The sequence below is a fragment of the Entelurus aequoreus genome, linkage group LG06 (assembly GCF_033978785.1).
Source record: "Entelurus aequoreus isolate RoL-2023_Sb linkage group LG06, RoL_Eaeq_v1.1, whole genome shotgun sequence".
Classification (NCBI taxonomy): Eukaryota; Metazoa; Chordata; class Actinopteri; order Syngnathiformes; family Syngnathidae; genus Entelurus; species Entelurus aequoreus.
Window position 1 is genome coordinate 38,783,763 of NC_084736.1, and position 20,282 is coordinate 38,804,044.

A 20,282-nucleotide genomic window follows, 5' to 3' on the forward strand; every position below is an offset into this window, starting at 1 on the left:
GATGCACACATCCATAGTAGGATGAAAACATCTATAGTATGATGCAAACATCTGTAGTATGATGCAAACATCTGTAGTAGGATGCACACATCCGTAGTAGGATGCACACATTCGTAGTAGGATGCACACATCTGTAGTAGGATGCAAACATCTATAGTAGGATGCACACATCCATAGCAGGATGCACACATCTATAGCAGGATGCACACATCCATAGCAGGATGCACACATCTATAGTAGGATGCACACATCTATAGTAGGATCCAAACATCTATAGTAGGATGCACACATCTGTAGTAGGATGCACACATCCGTAGTAGGATGCACACATCCGTAGTAGGATGCACACATCCGTAGTAGGATGCACACATCCGTAGTAGGATGCACACATCTATAGTAGGATGCGCTCATCTATAGTAGGATGCGCTCATCTATAGTAGGATGCACTCGTACATAGTAGGATGCACTCGTACATAGTAGGATTCACTCGTACATAGTAGGATGCACTCGTCCATGTAGGATGCACTCGTCCATAGTAGGAAGCACTCGTACATAGTAGGATGCACTCGTCCATAGTAGGATGCACTCGTCCATAGTAGGATGCACTCGTCCATAGTAGGATGCACTCGTCCATAGTAGGATGCACTCATTTATAGCAGGACACACACATCTATAGTAGGACGCACTCATCTATAGTAGGATGCACTCATCTATAGTAGGATGCACTCATCTATAGTAGGATCCAAACATCTATAGCAGGATGCACACATCTTCAGTAGGATGCACACATCTTTAGTAGGATGCACACATCTATAGTAGGATGCACACATCCGTAGTAGGATGCACACATCCGTAGAAGAATGCACACATCCGTAGTAGGATGCACACATCCATAGTAGGATGCACACATCCGTAGTAGGATGCACACATCTGTAGTAGGATGCGCTCATCTATAGTAGGATGCGCTCATCTATAGTAGGATGCGCTCGTATATAGTAGGATGCACTCGTACATAGTAGGATTCACTCGTACATAGTAGGATGCACTCGTCCATAGTAGGATGCACTCGTACATAGTAGGATGCACTCGTCTATAGTAGGATGCACTCGTCCATAGTAGGATGCACTCACCTATAGTAGGATGCACTCATTTATAGCAGGACACACACATCTATAGTAGGATGCACTCATCTATAGTAGGATGCACTCATCTATGGTAGGACGCACACATCTATAGTAGGATGCACTCATCTATAGTAGGATGCACTCATCTATAGTAGGATCCAAACATCTATAGCAGGATGCACACATCTTCAGTAGGATGCACACATCTATAGTAGGATGCACACATCCGTAGTAGGATGCACACATCCGTAGTAGGATGCACACATCCGTAGTAGGATGCACACATCCATAGTAGGATGAAAACATCTATAGTATGATGCAAACATCTGTAGTATGATGCAAACATCTGTAGTAGGATGCACACATCCGTAGTAGGATGCACACATTCGTAGTAGGATGCACACATCTGTAGTAGGATGCAAACATCTATAGTAGGATGCACACATCCGTAGTAGGATGCACACATCCATAGTAGGATGAAAACATCTATAGTATGATGCAAACATCTGTAGTATGATGCAAACATCTGTAGTAGGATGCACACATCCGTAGTAGGATGCACACATTCGTAGTAGGATGCACACATCTGTAGTAGGATGCAAACATCTATAGTAGGATGCACACATCCATAGCAGGATGCACACATCTATAGCAGGATGCACACATCCATAGCAGGATGCACACATCTATAGCAGGATGCACACATCTATAGTAGGATGCACACATCTATAGTAGGATCCAAACATCTATAGTAGGATGCACACATCTGTAGTAGGATGCACATATCCGTAGTAGGATGCACACGTCCGTAGTAGGATGCACACATCCATAGTAGGATGCACACATCTATAGTAGGATGCACACATCTATAGTAGGATGCACACATCTATAGTAGGATGCACACATCAGTAGTAGGATGCACACATCCGTAGTAGGATGCACACATCCGTAGTAGGATGCACACATCTGTAGTAGGATGCAAACATCTATAGTAGGATGCACACATCTATAGCAGGATGCACACATCTATAGTAGGATGCACACATCCGTAGTAGGATGCACACATCTGTAGTAGGATGAAAACATCTATAGTAGGATGCACACATCTATAGTAGGATGCAAACATCTATAGTAGGATGCAAACATCTGTAGTAGGATGCACACATCCGTAGTAAGATGCACACATCCGTAGTAGGATGCAAACATCTGTAGCAGGATGCAAACATCTATAGCAGGATGCACACATCTATAGTAGGATGCACACATCTGTAGTAGGATGCACACATCTGTAGTAGGATGCACACATCTATAGTAGGATGCACACATCTATAGTAGGATGCACACATCTATAATAGGATGCAAACATCTATAGTAGGATGCACACATCTATAGTAGGATGCACACATCCGTAGTAGGATGCACACATCCATAGTAGGATGCACACATCCATAGTAGGATGCACACATCCATAGTAGGATGAAAACATCTATAGTAGGATGAAAACATCTATAGTAGGATGCACACATCTATAGTAGGATGCACACATCTGTAGTAGGATGCACACATCTGTAGTAGGATGCACACATCTGCGAGAGTCTAGATAAAAGAGGGCGTTTCATAAATAAAAGGCTGCAGTCCGAGGGAAAGCACAGCACAGTGGCACAAATATGTTAGACAAAAGAAGTCCCTGTGATGTAAATCTCAGTGACAACGCTGCACAGCGGGGAGCCTCTGAAAATGACAGTGAGCAGAGTGGGGCCGGCGGAGCAGTAAAAGACGGTGACAAAGCGAAACGTCTTATCTAATGTCATACATGACTCGTCTTCCATGAGGCGACCCACAGTTCATACGCCGAATGGATTAATGAGATAATTGCCGTCCACACATTGATTTATGGCGGAGATATTGCAGGCAAGCGCAGGCCTGAGGTGGCAAAGATAACACGGACAATGTGCAATCATCCTTCAAAGGCCGTAGAAGGGAAACATAACCGTGGCACAAAGCGTTAGGTCACTCACGTGTGGCAGGGCATTACCCGTGTGCGTCACATTCGCAGCTTTTCTTTTAAAACACATTCATATAGAAGACAAAGTAGTGGACCTTAGTCCTTCAATTATATGCCAAGCTGTGTTTCTTCCAAGTTGGTATACAAAGCCAGGGGCCATCAGACTTTACAACTTTACAAATGTGCTATAAAAATGCTGTGAAAAGTTTTGTTATTAAACTGCACTTTTTATTGTGTTGTGGTGATCATTCACAATCCCTATGTAAGACAAGAACACATCTTTCTTCTTTTTTTGCATTTTAATGTGTAATATACGGCAGGTAGCAGGTGGCTAACAGTGCAGCTAACGGGAGTCATATATCTTTTGACCCATAAAGCCCTCTTGAAAACATCCACAACCTGTCAACTATAATCCATTTACCGTATTTTTCAGACTATAAAAAAACAAACATAAAAAAGTTGACTCAAATAACACAAAGCTGCCATATTGGTCAATAAATAATAATTAATCAAAATCAATGTCATGAATTATTGACCGATAGAAGGCTCCAATTACTTCACATCAAATATTACACTCTGAGAATGATTTGGGGGTGAAATATTGCACATTTTGTGTTTTCCATATAAAAAGAACATATAGAACATAAAACAAATGAATAAAAAACATTTTAAAAAATTATAAAAACTTATAATCGACAGATGGATCTGAAGTTGATCTAGAGACTTAAGTGTTAAAGTATAAAAAAATATGTATGACTTATTTTTAACACTTTTAATCCCCCAGAATTTTAGTAAGACTTTTTTTTTTAAACGGTCATTACTGGAAAATAATAATGAATGTTGTTATGGATAGTTGACTTATTTAGGGTTCCAATTAATTCACATTATATATTCCATTGACATTTTATTTTTTATATTGCATTATTTGTGTTTTTGCCGTAAACAGGGTCTTCTTTGACAAAAAGGGCCTAAAACAAACATATAAAAAAACATTAAAAAGTAATAAAAACTTCTAATTTACGGATAGATTAAAAGTTGATCTAGAGACTTAAGCATTGAAATGAAATGAAATTAAAAAACATTAAAGATAACTTATTTTTAACAATTTTATGAGTGGAGCCCTATATGTGCTATAAAAAGTTTGGTTATTAAACTGCACTTTTTATCTCGCTGATGTGTTGGACTTTCACAATATTATGTCAGACCCACTCGACATCCATTGCTTTCGGTCTCCCCTAGAGGGGGAGGGTTACCCACATATGCGGTCCTCTCCAAGGTTTCTCATAGTCATTCACATTGACGTCCCACTGGGGTGAGTTTTCCTTGCCCGTATGTGGGCTCTGTACCGAGGATGTCGTTGTGGCTTGTACAGCCCTTTGAGACACTTGTGATTTAGGGCTATATAAATAAACATTGATTGATTGATTGATTGATATTGTGTTGTGCCTATCATTCACAATCCCTATGTAAGACAAGAACACATCTTCTTATTTTGCATTTTAATGTGTAATATATATGCAGGTAGCAGGTGGCTAAGAGCGCAGCTAAAGGGAGCCATATATCTGTTGACCCATAAAGCCCTCTTGAAAACATCCACAACCTGTCAACAATAGTCCATTTACCGTATTTTTCAGACTATAAAGCGCACTTAAGAACCTTCTATTTTCTCAAAACTCGACACTGCGCCTTATAGCCCGGTGCGCCTAATGTACAGAATAATTTTGGCTGTGCTTACCAACCTCCAAGCTATTTTATGTGGTACATGGTGAAATGATAAGTGTGAGCAGTAGATGGCAGTCACACATAAGAGATACGTGTAGACTGCAATATGATGGCAGTCACACATGAGAGATACGTGTAGACTGCAGTATGATGGCAGTCACACTTCAGAGATACGTGCAGACTGCAATAGGACTCAAGTAAACAACACCAAAATTAACATAGGAGTATTATTATGGTGTGTGTATAAGGTAAGACATATTATCTGCCGTTTTGATTCACAAAATTATGCAAAAGCAACTTTTCTTACCTTCTGGTACCTGCTGATCTGTATTTGGGATCTGCATAAGTCCTGAAGATGTGCGCGCGTCCGCCTTTGTAGTCCGTGCCGACTACGTAGTCGATAATCTTCTTCTTTTTCTCTATCTTCTTGTTATGGGACATTCATCCTCCACTGTTGCCATTGCTAATATAAAGTAGTGTAAAGTTCTTACTTATATCTGTCAGTAAACTCACCACAAAAGCACTAAAACATACCAGTGTAGTGAGTTTATATTATTCGGTCGGACGGTTTTTCACGGGACACATTTCCAGCGTTGTTGTTTCCGGATGAGGAGATGCTGCTCCGTTATTGATTGAAGTAAAGTCCGAATGTCATTAAAACAGTTAGCTCCATCTTTTGCCACTTCTTCCACTCCCGTCCTTGCACGCTCCACCGCTACAACAAAGATGGCGGGGAGAAGACGCTGTCGAAGGTGAGCCACGTAAATTAGACCGGTGCGCCCTATGGTCCGGAACATACGGTACATCTCCTGACCTCGACAAAATCCACACCAAACTGTCATCATCGTGCTATATAACATGGAGAATGCGCAAAAAGCGATTTGTATTACTGATGCTCATATTTCCGGGGGCTCGTGAATGCAACCTCGCTTGCATAACTGTCAAAATAGCGTACATAGGAGTTAAAGGGAATAATAATATAAACATGAGTTTAAAAAAAAAAACAGTATTCACTCCTCTGTCATTGCAATGAATGGCACACGGGGGCGCCATTGAGTCCCATCATTAAAGGTTTTGTTTGATATACTTTGAATGTATTTTTGTAAACAAGACACTTACTGTAACTTAAGTATATATCTGCACCCTGACAACAAGTAGACAGTATTGTAAAAAGATGTATTTGATGTAAATAAAAGATTGGTTTCTCCTCCATTCAAGGCTGCTGAGCACATCCTTCAGGCTCCTGTAGGATTTCAAAATAAGTATGATTTCAAAATAAATACTGTATTCTTAAGCAAGGTTTGTTTTGTATGTCGTCTTTTATATAATATTGTTATTCAAATGAAGACTACAAAAAAGAAAACCATGGTGACAGTGTGCACAAAATCCTAACTTACAAGACCATACTTGGACAATATTACTACTATTACATTATTTACATTATATTACATGTACAATATTACAACTATTACATTACTTACATTATATTACTTGTTCAATATACTGTAACTACTATTACATTACTTACATTATATTACTTGTTCAATATACTGTAACTACTATTACATTACTTACATTATATTACTTGTACAATATTACATTATTTACATTATATTACGTGTTCAATATTACTATTACATTATTTACACTATATTACTTGTACAATATCCCTACTATTACATTTACATTATATTATTTGTACAATATCACTATTACATTTACATTATATTACTTGTACAATATTATTACTATTACATTACATTACTTGTACAATATCACTATTACATTACTTACATTATATTACTTGTACAATATCACTACTATTACATTACTTACATTATAGTACTTGTTCAATATCACTACTATTACATTACTTACATTATATTACTTGTAAAGTATCACTATTATTACATTTACATTATATTGTTCAATATCACTACTATTACATTACTTACGTTATTTTACTTGTACAGTATCACTACTATTACATTTACATTATATTACTTGTACAATATCACTATTACATTTACATTATATTACTTTTACAATATCACTACTATTAGAGCTGAAACGATTCCTCGAGTAACTAAATTTTTTTTTGTGGTTTTTACGGCATTTTGCCTCGTTTATTAGTCAAAGCTCACATTTCGCACTGACTTGTTTAGGTATTGCACAGCGTGTTTACGTCAGATCATACGCCCCCGGCACTGCACAACACCGCTCCTTTAAATATGCTTGAGTTTAGAAAACCTTTTCACCAACATACTGTAACTGGCAATGGCAGACGGCGCAGAAAGCAGAGGACAAGAGCCATAGCAAAAAAAGGGAATTAAGAAGCGACAAAAGTTGTCTAAGGTGTGGGAACACTTCACACTCAAATCTAAGGAAAACACAGTCGTATGCAAACATTGCAAAGTGGAGCTGGCATACCACAATAGCACAATTTCCATGCTGCAGCACCTGTCGAGAAAGCATCCGATTAAGGGACGTCCGGAGGCGAGGTAAGTCATCTATTATCAAATGTAAACGCAAAAGTTATGTTAGTAAAATAAATGTTGTTATAACCAGGATGTGTTCTCTCACTCCCGCGATGTCATCAAATGCCGCCAAAAGGTGTTGAAAACTAACAACGCTATAAGAGCTGTCGTGTTCAATTAAAGGCCTACTGAAACCTACTACTACCGACCACGCAGTCTGATAGTTTATATATCAATGATGAAATCTTAACATTGCAACACATGCCAATACGGCCGGGTTAGCTTATAAAGTGACTTTTAAAACTTCCCGGGAAATATCCGGCTGAAACGTCGCGGTATGATGACGTATGCGCGTGACGAAGTCAGAGTAACGGAAGTTATGGTACCCGTAGAATCCTATACAAAAAGCTCTGTTTTCATTTCATAATTCCACAGTATTTTGGACATCTTTTGCAATTTGTTTAATGAACAATGAAGGCTGCAAAGAAGACAGTTGTAGGTGGGATCGGTGTATTAGCAGCGGACTACAGCAACACAACCAGGAGGACTTTGTTGGAGCGCTAGCCGCGCTAGCCGCGCTAGCCACGCTAGCCGCCGACCTCACCTTGACTTCCTACGTCTCCGGGCCGCCAAACGCATCGGGTGAAGTCCTTCGTCCTTCTGCCGATCGCTGGAACGCAGGTGAGCACGGGTGTTGATGAGTAGATGAGGGCTGGCTGGCGTAGGTGGAGAGCTAATGTTTTTAGCATAGCTCTGTGAGGTCCCGTTGCTAAGTTGCTAAGTTAGCTTCAATGGCGTCGTTAGCACAGCATTGTTAACCTTCGCCAGCCTGGAAAGCATTAACCGTGTATTTACATGTCCACGGTTTAATAGTATTGTTGATTTTCTATCTATCCTTCCAGTCAGAGGTTTATTTTTTTGTTTCTATATGCAGTTAAAGCATGATGCTATCACGTTAGCTCGTAGCTAAAGCATTTCGCCGATGTATTGTTGTGGAGATAAAAGGCACTGAATGTCCATTTTGCGTTCTCGACTCTCATTTTCAAGAAGATATAGTATCCGAGGTGGTTTAATATACAAATCCGTGATCCACAATAAAAAAAGGAGAGTGTGGAATCCAATGAGCCAGCTTGTACCTAAGTTACGGTCAGAGCGAAAAAAGATACGTCCATCACTGTCTCTCAAGTCCTTCACTGTAACGTTCCTCATCTACGAATCTTTCATCCTCGCTCAAATTAATGGGGTAATCATCACTTTCTCGGTCCGAATCTCTCTCGCTCCATTGTAAACAATGGGGAATTGTGAGGAATACTAGCTCCTGTGACGTCACGCTACTTCCGGTACAGGCAAGGCTTTTTTTTATCAGCGAGCAAAAGTTGCGAACTTTATCGTCGATTTTCTCCATTAAATCCTTTCAGCAAAAATATGGCAATATCGCGAAATGATCAAGTATGACACATAGAATGGATCTGCTATTCCCGTTTAAATAAAAAAAAATCATTTCAGTAGGCCTTTAACCTTTCATTAGTAACTCGTGCAAAGTTATTCAGGTTATTCAAGTCATGCAACCACATGCTACTTGGATAGCTTGCACTTGTACCCACTATAGTCTCTATAGCATAGGCGCTGATCTACATTTCTGCCAGTGGTTGCTCGGACGGCCAGTAAATCTGACGCTACTTTTCTGAGCATGCACGGTTTTTGCTTGGTGGTGACTCACAACTGGTTGCACATTTCAAATGCAGTATTAAAGGAACTACCTAATCCACTTTTTATGTTTTATATAATGAAAACTGTTCTTATTGTTTTATTTTTGATACTAAGAATATACTGTAGTTTTATTTTAACTTTCTCAGGAAATATTAATTTGGAACTAATTTTATATATGTGTTTTCATCTCAAACATGTTATGATGGCAAAATTAACATTGATTACTATTTTGCATGCAAAGAATGCAATGAACGGTATTGCATTCTTAAAATTTAAAACTCTTGTCATTATTAAGTGGTTTGTCTTTTTAGAATGTTTATGTATTGTTGGCAGGTTGAAAACAGCTCAGCAGATTTGCGTGGAGAAACCAATATTTAAACGGCACCGTATAATAATCATCAAAAAACGCAGGAGAGACAAACACTTCGTTTATGGGGTAACACCAGACAGCACATAGGGCTGTGAGCGCACCTGTTTTTATTAGCACACACAAATTGGCACAATCAACTGTGCATGTCAGCCCTCAATAATGAAAACAGGCGTTTTGGAAATAAAAGACAATTAGGCCAAACGCAATTATTGAGGGCACATCTTAACATCCATCCATCCATTTACTACCGCTTGTCCATTTATAATTAAACCTTAATTAAGCAAAAATATTGCTCTGGCCCGGCTGCACCAAATAATAATATAAATCCATTTAATAAAGTCGAAATACAAATAAGGCAACAAGAGAAGTATCCCATACTTTTCTTTTGTAAAGTAAATTTGTACAGCCGATATGGGCATCTACATCAACTATATGATTTGCCTGAGAAGCTGGACAGGACAAAAAAAACAAATTAAGCAAAAATATGATTTATTCGAATACTCGATACAAAATATTCGATAGAATACTCGATTACTAAAAATATTTGATAGCTGCAGCTCTAACTACTGTTGTATTATTTACATTATATTACTTGTACAATATCACTACTATTACATTACATACATTTTATTACTTGTACAATATTACTACTATTAAATACATTATATTACATGTACAATATCACTACCATTACATTATTTACATTATATTACTTGTACAGTCTCACTACTATTACATTGCATACATTATATTATTTACGTTATGTGTACAATATTACCACAATGCACTTGTGGCAGGTTGCTGAGTCTGCATTAATTCACCACTAAAGTAAAGCAAAGATAGCTTCTTCTTTTTTCACTTTGGTTCCCACTGTTTACGAGTCTTCAGTGCCCATCCCTAGTCACCGCAAGTCAAAGAAAAAGCCAAACACAATTAATCTGTACATTCTGAGGTCTTACGAGACAATAGTTCAAGTTTTGTGGGAGTTCAGGGAACTATTTTGATTGAATTGTACAACCTCAGGAACATTTGTGGTTCTACTGCATGCTAACTTCAAGAAAAAAAGTGCTTCTCTTCCAAAGTTGTGCTAATCTGCCTGATGGTGTCTTTAGTCTGACAAAGCAATAGAAAGTCTACGGTCCATTTGGTCTGCGGCAGCATTGAAATGGTCCTTCCCAGCATCATTTCAGCACCATGGAGAGAGACCTAGTTAATTCTTCCTCCTCAGAGGCATCCTATAACATCTGCTTCTCAAACCACAGCAATCATTTACTCCTTTGTACAGTACACATACACACACACAGACTTTAAAGAAACATCCCCGGGCGGCGTCTTTCACGAGAGCTTTTCACGCTACCTGTCATCATTCTGAAAGGTCTGGTCGCCCAGCAGGAGGTCCCTGAAGCGGTAGCGAGGTGGAAGGGGAGGCACCTCCGTGTCCACTTCTGCCATCTTCAGAGCCGAGATGTCCAGGATAACGCCCGAGTTGCTGCTGTTGTTCCTCTGCAGGGACTCGGTGGAGGGCCTGCTGGGAGGACACAAAAGAAACATGAGGAAAAATACATGAGAATATTTATAAAGTCAGTAAATATGTCCCTGGACACATGAGGACTTTGAGTATGATCCTGTAACTACTTGGTATCGGATCGATACCTAAATGTGTGGTATCATCCAAAACTAATGTAAAGATTCAAACAACAGAAGAATAAGTGATTATTACATTTTAACAGAAGTGTAAATAGAACATGTTAAAACAGAAAATAAGCAGATATTAACAGTAACTGTATAATGTATTTATATTATTCACATGTGAATAATGCTGTATAATAGACTGTATTTGTGTTATTCACATGTGAAATGCTGTAAAATAGACAGGTATTTTTTACATGTGAATAATATAAATACAGTCTATTATACAGTATTTTTTACATGTGAATAATATAAATACAAAGTGTTTATTGTCTATTGTGAGCGAACTGTGGTGCTGAATTTCCCCCAGGGATCAATAAAGTACTTTCTATTCTATTCTATTCCATTCTAACTGAACAAGTAGATTAATAATCAATTTTTACAGTTTGTCCCTCATAATGTAGACAAAATAATAGGTAGATAAATGACACAATATGTTACTGCATACGTCAGCAGACTATATAGGAGTCTTTGTTTGTTTACTTACTACTAAAAGACAAGTTGTCTAGTATGTTCACTATTTTATTTAAGGACTAAATTACAATAATAAACATATGTTTCATGTACTCTAACATTTTTTGTTACAATAAAGACAATAATGACATTTTTTTGTCGTTCCCTTTTTTTTAGAAAAGTACCGAAAAGTATCCAAATATATTTTGGTACCGGTACTAAAATATTGGTATCGGGACAACCCTAGTTCAGGCATATGTGGAAATTGTCGCCTTTACACAACAATCTTTATTCTATTCATTTTAATGACTCAATTCTCAAAAGTTGTATTTTTCTTGCAATTTTTGGCCTGTCAGTGTTCCTCATAGTAATGCTAATAAAAACCAATTTAGCAAAAGTAATTACATCACATGTGCATAATGAAATAAATCAAAACATGAATCAAATGTACAGAGACTGATGTGATGTAGCATAAATAGTTGAAAACAACAAAGTGAAAGTAGAGAAGCTAAAGATACTAGAGTGGTGGTTATGTCACACAGCCTAATACTGTTATGAGTATGTGTTCTTTGTGGTTAACATGATTAGAAATTGAAGCGCTTCGGGGAAATTACCTGTCGCCATGGGAACTCGATGATCGGCGTGGAGGGCTCATGGTTGCCTCTGGTGGAGCATTCAGTGAGGGAAAGAGAGAGATGAAGTTATTAAACATGCACCTATTTAAGAAAGTCCATGTAATTCGATCACAACTGCTGCTTCTGCAAGCAAACCTCTGAGCTCAGCTGTATTATTGCAGCAAACAAATTTAATATCCATGTGCTGAACCTTTATTACCTTTTCCACTTATGTTTCCTTTGCTATTACTTTTAAAGTGGAATAACAATAATCCCCAGCTCACTGGGGAGCAACGTTCCCTCTAAGGTGCACACCTGTGCAATTGTGCACCGCTCACGCCTCCTCGACGCCACGCACAAAATCAAATAAAAATCAAGCACATAACAATTTTCAATGTAAGTGAGAAAACAGTTTTTGTCAGCACTGTTCAATTATTGTAACATCTGTCAAGACGCTTTAAGGAGGACATGAATTCCATCCATCACTTTGTTGAGCAAAACTCTTTGTCGGCCACAAACACATGACCAAAACATTGGTAAAAAAAGGTCTATCTAGCAAAAGTGGTCATTTTCTGCCATAAACACCAGATCAAAACCCACTTTGTCATCTGTCATATCAACAGCACCCGCTCACTTTTTCCTCACCTGCGCCAACACATGCACATGAGGGACTTAGCCAGTGATGCGTTTACAGCCACACAAAAAGTCGGACAACTCCAACACACACATTATGTGTAACTCCAGGTCGTTACACTTTGATTTACCAATCAAATGTGTGCTTATTCTAGTGTCATTTATTAAGAATCTTCATTTATAATTAATCATGAAATGCTGTTATTATATTAAAGAACTACTAATAAAAATATATATTTTACAAACGGAAAGTTACACATGATCCCATGCTTACGTCTCATTGTGCAACATGTGAATAATTTAAAGGGAATTAAATGCGATATCTGAAAGGGGTACAAATTATTCCCAAAGCAGGACCCCCACCCAGATATACAACACTAGTCCACAGCTCATGAAAAACAATATGCTTTGTTATTGTCATTATAAGTGGGCCAAAATACTTCTGTTAAAACATAATCTCATGAAAATGACTGCGGTCATTTGATTAAAATTATAAAACATTTAACTTGTTATTAAGTCAGGTATGGAACAGGTGTGGCCACAGTGTGCACAACCACAATAGAGAAAACAGTTTTCGTCATCACTGTTCAATTATTGTAACGTCAGTCGAGACGCTTTGAGGACATGAATTCCATCCATCACTTTATTGAGCAACACTCTTTATTGTCGGCCACAAACAAATGACCAAAAACATTTCTATCTAGCAAAACTGGTCATTTTCTGCCGTACAAACCAGACCAAATCCCACTTTGTCATCCGTCATATCAACAGCACCCGCTCACTCTCTCTCACCTGCGCCAACACATATGGCACTTAGCCAGTGATGCGTTGACAGCAGGGGTGTCAAACTCATTTTAGCTCAGGGGCCGCGTGGAGGAAAATCTATTCCTAAGTGGGCCGTAATGGTAAAATCATGGCATGATAACTTAAAAATAAAGACAACTCCAGTTTTACTTTCAATGTTGGCGTTAACACACTTTTTGTGTCTTTACGCATTGAAATCAGAAAGGATGCGCATTTCCGGAAGTGAGCGAGTACCCGGGACGCAGATTTGTTTTTCTTTTTTACCGACCCTGCCTTCTACGGGTCAAAACTCTGGTTTGCTTGTTTTTTTTAATCGATTATTGCTTTCTGCCGGTGTTTTGTTTTGTTTACATTTGCCGGTGTTGTGCCAAAATGTGATTGCCAGGCAAAAATTTATTTCCTTGGCTGGAGCGCGCACTGCTCGCTAAACCTGCATTGCTTGGCTTGGTCTGTCCACAGCGGAATTACTAGGTGTGAGACAAACACTTCATCTTCCTGGTTATTGTAACGCTACGTGTTTGACATTAGTTAAGACTTTATCGTGTCCAGAAAATGACAGTTTTCCTTTTCTGTGGTATTGATGAGATTAAAAGGACTGTTGATAGTCCCATGTTTATGTAATAAAACCTCTTTCTTGTTTGGAAGATACATACAATTGTAACTGTTATTTCTTCCTGCACATAATAAATATTTATAAAGTGTTTGGATGTATTTCTTTATTTAAAATTGTCATTGATTGTAATGTTGCCTGACAAGAAGTGATTCAATGTAATATTTTGATATTTACACATCATTTATTTTACTAGAATAACCTTATGAGCAGTTTGAGTTTGAGTTTGAGTTTATTTCGAACATGCAAGCATACAACATGATACATCACAATTTCAGTTTCTTTTCAACATGTTCGAAAAGGAGTAGGAAGAAGCAGAGCTTATTTAGTCCTACCCCTTTTCTTTACATAACAGTTGCAAAACTTTTTGTTCACTTCCTGTTCACAATTTTTTTCACAATAAACTCCATAAGTAATCACAATAAAAATAAATAAATAAATAATAGTAAGAATTTAATAATAATAATTGGTGAAGTAAGTCATATTTCATATGATGAGAAGTAAGATTACTTTAAGAATGAATGAATGGATGGATGAAATAAATTGAGAATGTTTGTCTGTGGTCTTAGCGACCACTATCTAACCTTCTGCACCCGTAAAATAGCTAAACCTAAAGCCAATGGCCACATAACAGCCCAATCCAGATCCCTCAAAAAATACTCCAATGACAATTTCAATTTAAAATTAGATGAGTGGGACTGGTCCCCTGTGCTCGCGAGCAACCTGGTCGATGCCGCTTGGGATCGCTTCAAAACGGCGTTCCTAAAGATACTAAATGACATGGCTCCCGTGAAAACAGTCAGGATCAAAGCCCGCTCGGAACCATGGATGAATCCGGACCTATTAGCTGCCATAAAAGACAGAGACAGGAAATACTCTGAATACCAAAAATGTAAAACAGAAGTAGATAAACAACCCAATAATATCAACCTCAAATTACTCCTTTCAACTCTCAAAAAGCAATGCAATAAATTAAGAAATAAGTCAACCAACCTGACTAAATCCTTAAAAAAAAATTACATTAACGACAAAATAGAGGAAAACACAAATAAGCCACGTGAGCTCTGGAAAATTCTCAACATCCAGCTTCCTGGTTGCAGCCAGAAACTTAAAACAAGACTCACCAACATCAGCATCAAGGAGGGTGACTCCCTCATTACAGACAAAATGGAGGTAGCTAGCAGACTTAACACCTTTTTCACCAGCATAGCTGCAACTCTTGTCAACAAGCTGTCCCACCACTCTGGTCGCTTTGGTGTAGAACACATTAAAGCCTTCTACAGAAAGCTAGGAGTATCCAACAATGATTTCAAATTAGAAATGGTCACAGCTGATGAGGTGTTTAAAAAATTGAGCGCGCTCCACCCTAACAAGGCCACCGGCCTTGATAATATTCCCTCCAGATTCCTCAGGGACTCTGCCTCCATCATTGCCCCGATCATCACGCACATAATAAACCTATCAATTACACAAGGCCAAGTACCAAAAGATTTTAAGATAGCAAGAGTAACTCCCCTCTTTAAAAAAGGAAGCAAATTGGAACCTGGCAACTACCGACCTGTTTCTATTCTCGGCTCCATTTCGAAAGTAATGGAGAAAATAGTTTATGAACAGGTCGATAGTTACCTTGCCACTAATAAACTCATGTACAAATTCCAATCCGGCTTCAGAACTAACCACTCCACTGACACATGCCTTCTCTATCTGACCGACCACATCAAACATGAGGTGGACGCGGGCAAATACTGCGGCATGGTCATGCTGGACCTTCAGAAGGCCTTTGACACCGTTAACCACGCTATACTGTTGGATAAGCTCAGAGCAATCGGATTTAACAAAACCTCTTGGAGCTGGATGCAGTCTTACTTGGAGGGGAGGGAGCAGGTGGTAGAGGTGAACGGCACCGTGTCCCCCCCCCTCTCGGTGAGCTGTGGAGTCCCCCAAGGCAGTATATTGGGACCTTTACTGTTCCTAATATACATAAACGACATGTCATGGGCATGTGACTGTGAATTGTTTTTGTTTGCGGATGACTCTGCCCTGCTGGTATCCGGCAAGGACAAGTCACAGGTGGAGAAAATCCTCAGTGCTGAGCTCTGTAGAACTTGCACCTGGCTCGCTGACAACAAGCTATCCATCCACTTGGGTACAACAGAATCCATCCTGTTTGGGTCCCACATCAAACTTAAGAGAGTCAATCACTTCACCATAAAAGTAGGTGACAGTGTCATCACCAGGAAAGATGAGGTCACCTACCTAGGTTCCATTCTAGAGGCTAACCTTTCCTGTGATAAAATGGCAACCAAGGTAATCAAAAAGGTTAACCAACGAACGAGATTTCTCTACAGAATTTCCTCTCTGGTCAACAAAAGCACCTTGAGGATTCTGGCGGGAACTCTCGTTCAACCCTTTTTCGATTACGCATGCACCTCCTGGTACCCTAGCACCTCCAAAACCCTCAAATCTAAACTCCAAACATCTCAGAACAAGCTAGTCAGGTTACTTCTAGACCTCCACCCCAGATCCCACCTCACTCCTACCCACTTCTCTAAAGTGGGCTGGCTCAAGGTGGAGGACAGAGTTAAACAACTTGCACTGAGCCTAGTCTATAAAATCCGCTACACCTCCCTGATACCGAAGTACATGTCAAACTACTTCCTTAACGTAAATGACCGCCATAACCACAACACCAGGGGGTGCTCCACTAACCACGTTAAACCCAGATTCCGAACTAACAAAGGTCTTAACTCATTCTCTTTCTATGCCACATCAATGTGGAATGCGCTCCCAACAGGTATAAAAGAAAGGGCATCTCTATCCTCCTTCAAAACCGCTATAAAAGTTCACCTCCAGGCAGCTACAACCCTAAACTAACACCCTCCCCGGATTGCTAATAATCAAATGTAAACAATCAAATGCAGATTCTTTTTCTTATGCCTTCTGATCTCTCTCTCTCTCTCTCTCTCTCTCTCTATGTCCACTACTTGATATCCATATCCCCACCCCACCCCCCCTCCACACTCCTGATTGTAAATAATGTAAATAATTCAATGTGATTATCTTGTGTGATGACTGTATTATGATGATAGTATATATGATAGTATATATCTGTATCATGAATCAATTTAAGTGGACCCCGACTTAAACAAGTTGAAAAACTTATTCGGGTGTTACCATTTAGTGGTCAATTGTACGGAATATGTACTTCACTGTGCAACCTACTAATAAAAGTCTCAATCAATCAAAAATCAATGTCATGGTTCTTCTTCTTTGTACTTTGTAAACACTTTAATTTTGAAGAGTTTCTTGAAGTGTATCATATTAGTACATTGTTTGATTGCTTTGCTTAATCCATTCCATAATTTAATTCCACATACTGATATACTGTAGGTCTTAAGTGTTGTACGTGCAAACAAATGTTTTAAATTACGTTTTTCTCTAAGATTATATTTCTCCTCTTTTTTTGAGAAGAATTGTTGTATATTCTTGGGTAGCAGGTTATAGTTTGCTTTGTGCATAATTTTAGCTGTTTGCAAATTCACTATGTCGTGGAATTTCAGTATTTTTGATTCAATAAATAAAGGGTTTGTATGTTCTTTATATCCAACATTATGTATTATTCTAACTGATCTTTTTTGTAACACCGTTAATGAATGACGTGTACTTTTGTAATTATTTCCCCATATTTCTACACAGTAGCTCAGATATGGTAACACTAGTGAGCAGTAGAGAATATGAAGGGATTTTTGGTCTAGAACATGTTTTGCTTTATTCATTATTGACGTGTTTCTTGCAACTTTATGTTGTATATTTTTTACGCGAGATTTCCAGTTCAATTTATCATCAATCATTATACCTAGAAATTTGGTTTCGTTTACTCTTTCAATTTCTATTCCGTCTATTTGTATTTGTGTACATACAGTTGTGGTCAAAAGTTTACATACACTTGTAAAGAACATAATGTCATGGCTGTCTTGAGTTTCCAATCATTTCTACAACCCTTATTTTTTTGTGATAGAGTGATTGGAGCACATACTTGGTCACAAAAAACATTCATGAAGTTTGCTTCTTTTATGAATTTATTATGGGTCTACTGAAAATGTGAGCAAATCTGCTGGGTCAAAAGTATACATACAGCAATGTTAATATTTGCTTACATGTCCCTTGGCAAGTTTCACTGCAATAAGGCGCTTTTGGTAGCCATCCACAAGCTTCTCGCAAGCTTCTGCTTGAATTTTTGACCACTCCTCTTGACAAAATTGGTGCAGTTCAGCTAAATGTGTTTGTTTTCTGACATGGACTTGTTTCCTCAGCATTGTCCATACGTTTAAGTCAGGACTTTGTGAAGGCCATTCTAAAACCTAATTCTAGCCTGATTTAGCCATTCCTTTACCACTTTTGACGTGTGTTTGGGGTCATTGTCCTGTTGGAACACCCAACTGTGCCCAAGACCCAACCTCCGGGCTGATGATTTTAGGTTGTCCTGAAGAATTTGGAGGTAATCCTCCTTTTTCATTGTCCCATTTACTCTCTGTAAAGCACCAGTTCCAGGCCCAGAGCATAATACTACCACCACCATGCTTGACGGTAGGAATGGTGTTCCTGGGATTTAGGGCCTCACCTTTTCTCCTCCAAACATATTGCTGGGTATTGTGGCCAAACAGCTACATTTTTGTTTCATCTGACATCACATGGACAAAGATAAGACCTTCTGGAGGAAAATTCTGTGGTCAGATGAAACAAAAATTGAGCTGTTTGTGTCATGTCTGTTCATGTTTTTGTTTTGGCCATGTGTTTGTTTTTTGGACTCTTTTTAGTTCCTGGTTGCACTTCCTTGTTTGGTTTGGTTTCCATGGTCACCCATTAGTTTTCACCTGTCATGTCACGCACCTGTTCACCTGTCTTGTCACGCACCTGTTTTCACTGATCACGTCACTATTTAAATCTGTCTGTTTCTGTTGTTCGTCCTGGCATCCTCGCACTTTTTCATCCCCCTGATTCATGTCATGTTCACAGTTCTTTACCAAGTAAGTTTTTGTTTATTATTGCCACAGTTTGTGTTTTTTGTTTTATTGTTCATAGTTTTTGCCATTGTGCAAGTTTTGTTTTCATAGTCAAGTTGTTACCTCCGCTGTGAGCGCCTTTTGTTTGCTTCCTTTTTTTTGTAGTTTATTAGTGTTAAAAAAATAAATAATGTATTTAAACTCACGTCTGGCTCGCGCCAACTTCCCGTTGCCTTCTGGAGAAACAAGACCCAAGAACCCAGTCTTGACAGTTTGGCCACAATACACATCAATATGTTTGGAGGAAAAAAGGTGAGGCCTTTAATCCCAGGAACACCATTCCTATCGTCAAGCACTGCTTCACAGTGTCTTGGCTGAATGAGCAGGTATCGGACACCTCAGTCTCCTTAGACGTATCCTCGCTCATCCATGCGGACTGGACACTGGCCGAGAGTTGGTGGGCGGCCGAGGGTGGAGTGGGCTCTCTTGGTTGCTTTGTTGGGTCTGCTCCTGTCTCTGGCCATGCTCCCCCCTCCCCAGCAGACGATGGCGTGGAATACCGGAGAGGACACCACAGTGTATACGTTTTTGTTTTTTTGGAACCCATCTCCAGGGGCCCAGGCTCAGACTAAAATTTTTTTTTTTTTCCTCATACGGCACCTTCATGAAATGCTGTTATATATTAAAGAAATACTAATAAAAATATATAACTCACAAACAGAAAGTTACAGGAATGTACACATGATCCCATGCTTACATCTCATTGTGCAACATGTGAATGTTTTAATGCAAACTAAATGCAATATCTGAAAGGGGTACAATATATTTCCAAAGCAGGACCCCACCCAGACATACAATACTAGTACACAGTGCATGTAAAACAATATGTTTTGTTATTGTCATTATAAGTGGGGCAAAACACTTATATTACAAAATAATCTCATGGAAATGACTGCTGTCATTTAATTATAATAATAAAACATTGAACTCTGGGACAGGTGTGCATGTCTGATGTCGCTCACATGTGCTCCACTGAATGCTCAGGGAGTTTTTGTGTTTGCTCACACA

The 20,282-nt window shown here is 38.8% G+C and overlaps 1 protein-coding gene across 5 annotated transcripts in view; it reads right to left on the reverse strand.

The window, feature by feature from the left end:
* kcnt1b (potassium sodium-activated channel subfamily T member 1b) overlaps window positions 1–20,282 on the reverse strand; it is a 306,811-nt gene that overhangs the window by 255,653 nt on the left and 30,876 nt on the right. For 2 of the 5 annotated variants that reach the window (XM_062050715.1, XM_062050717.1), the window contains exons 2-3: window positions 12,165–12,213; window positions 10,766–10,933 (exon numbers count right to left, since the gene is read on the reverse strand). In XM_062050715.1, coding sequence (XP_061906699.1) covers window positions 10,766–10,933; window positions 12,165–12,213 — 217 coding nt within the window. Of the gene's footprint in view, window positions 1–10,765; window positions 10,937–12,164; window positions 12,227–20,282 lie in introns of all 5 variants that reach the window. The other 3 variants (XM_062050714.1, XM_062050716.1, XM_062050713.1) reach the window with 2 other exon arrangements.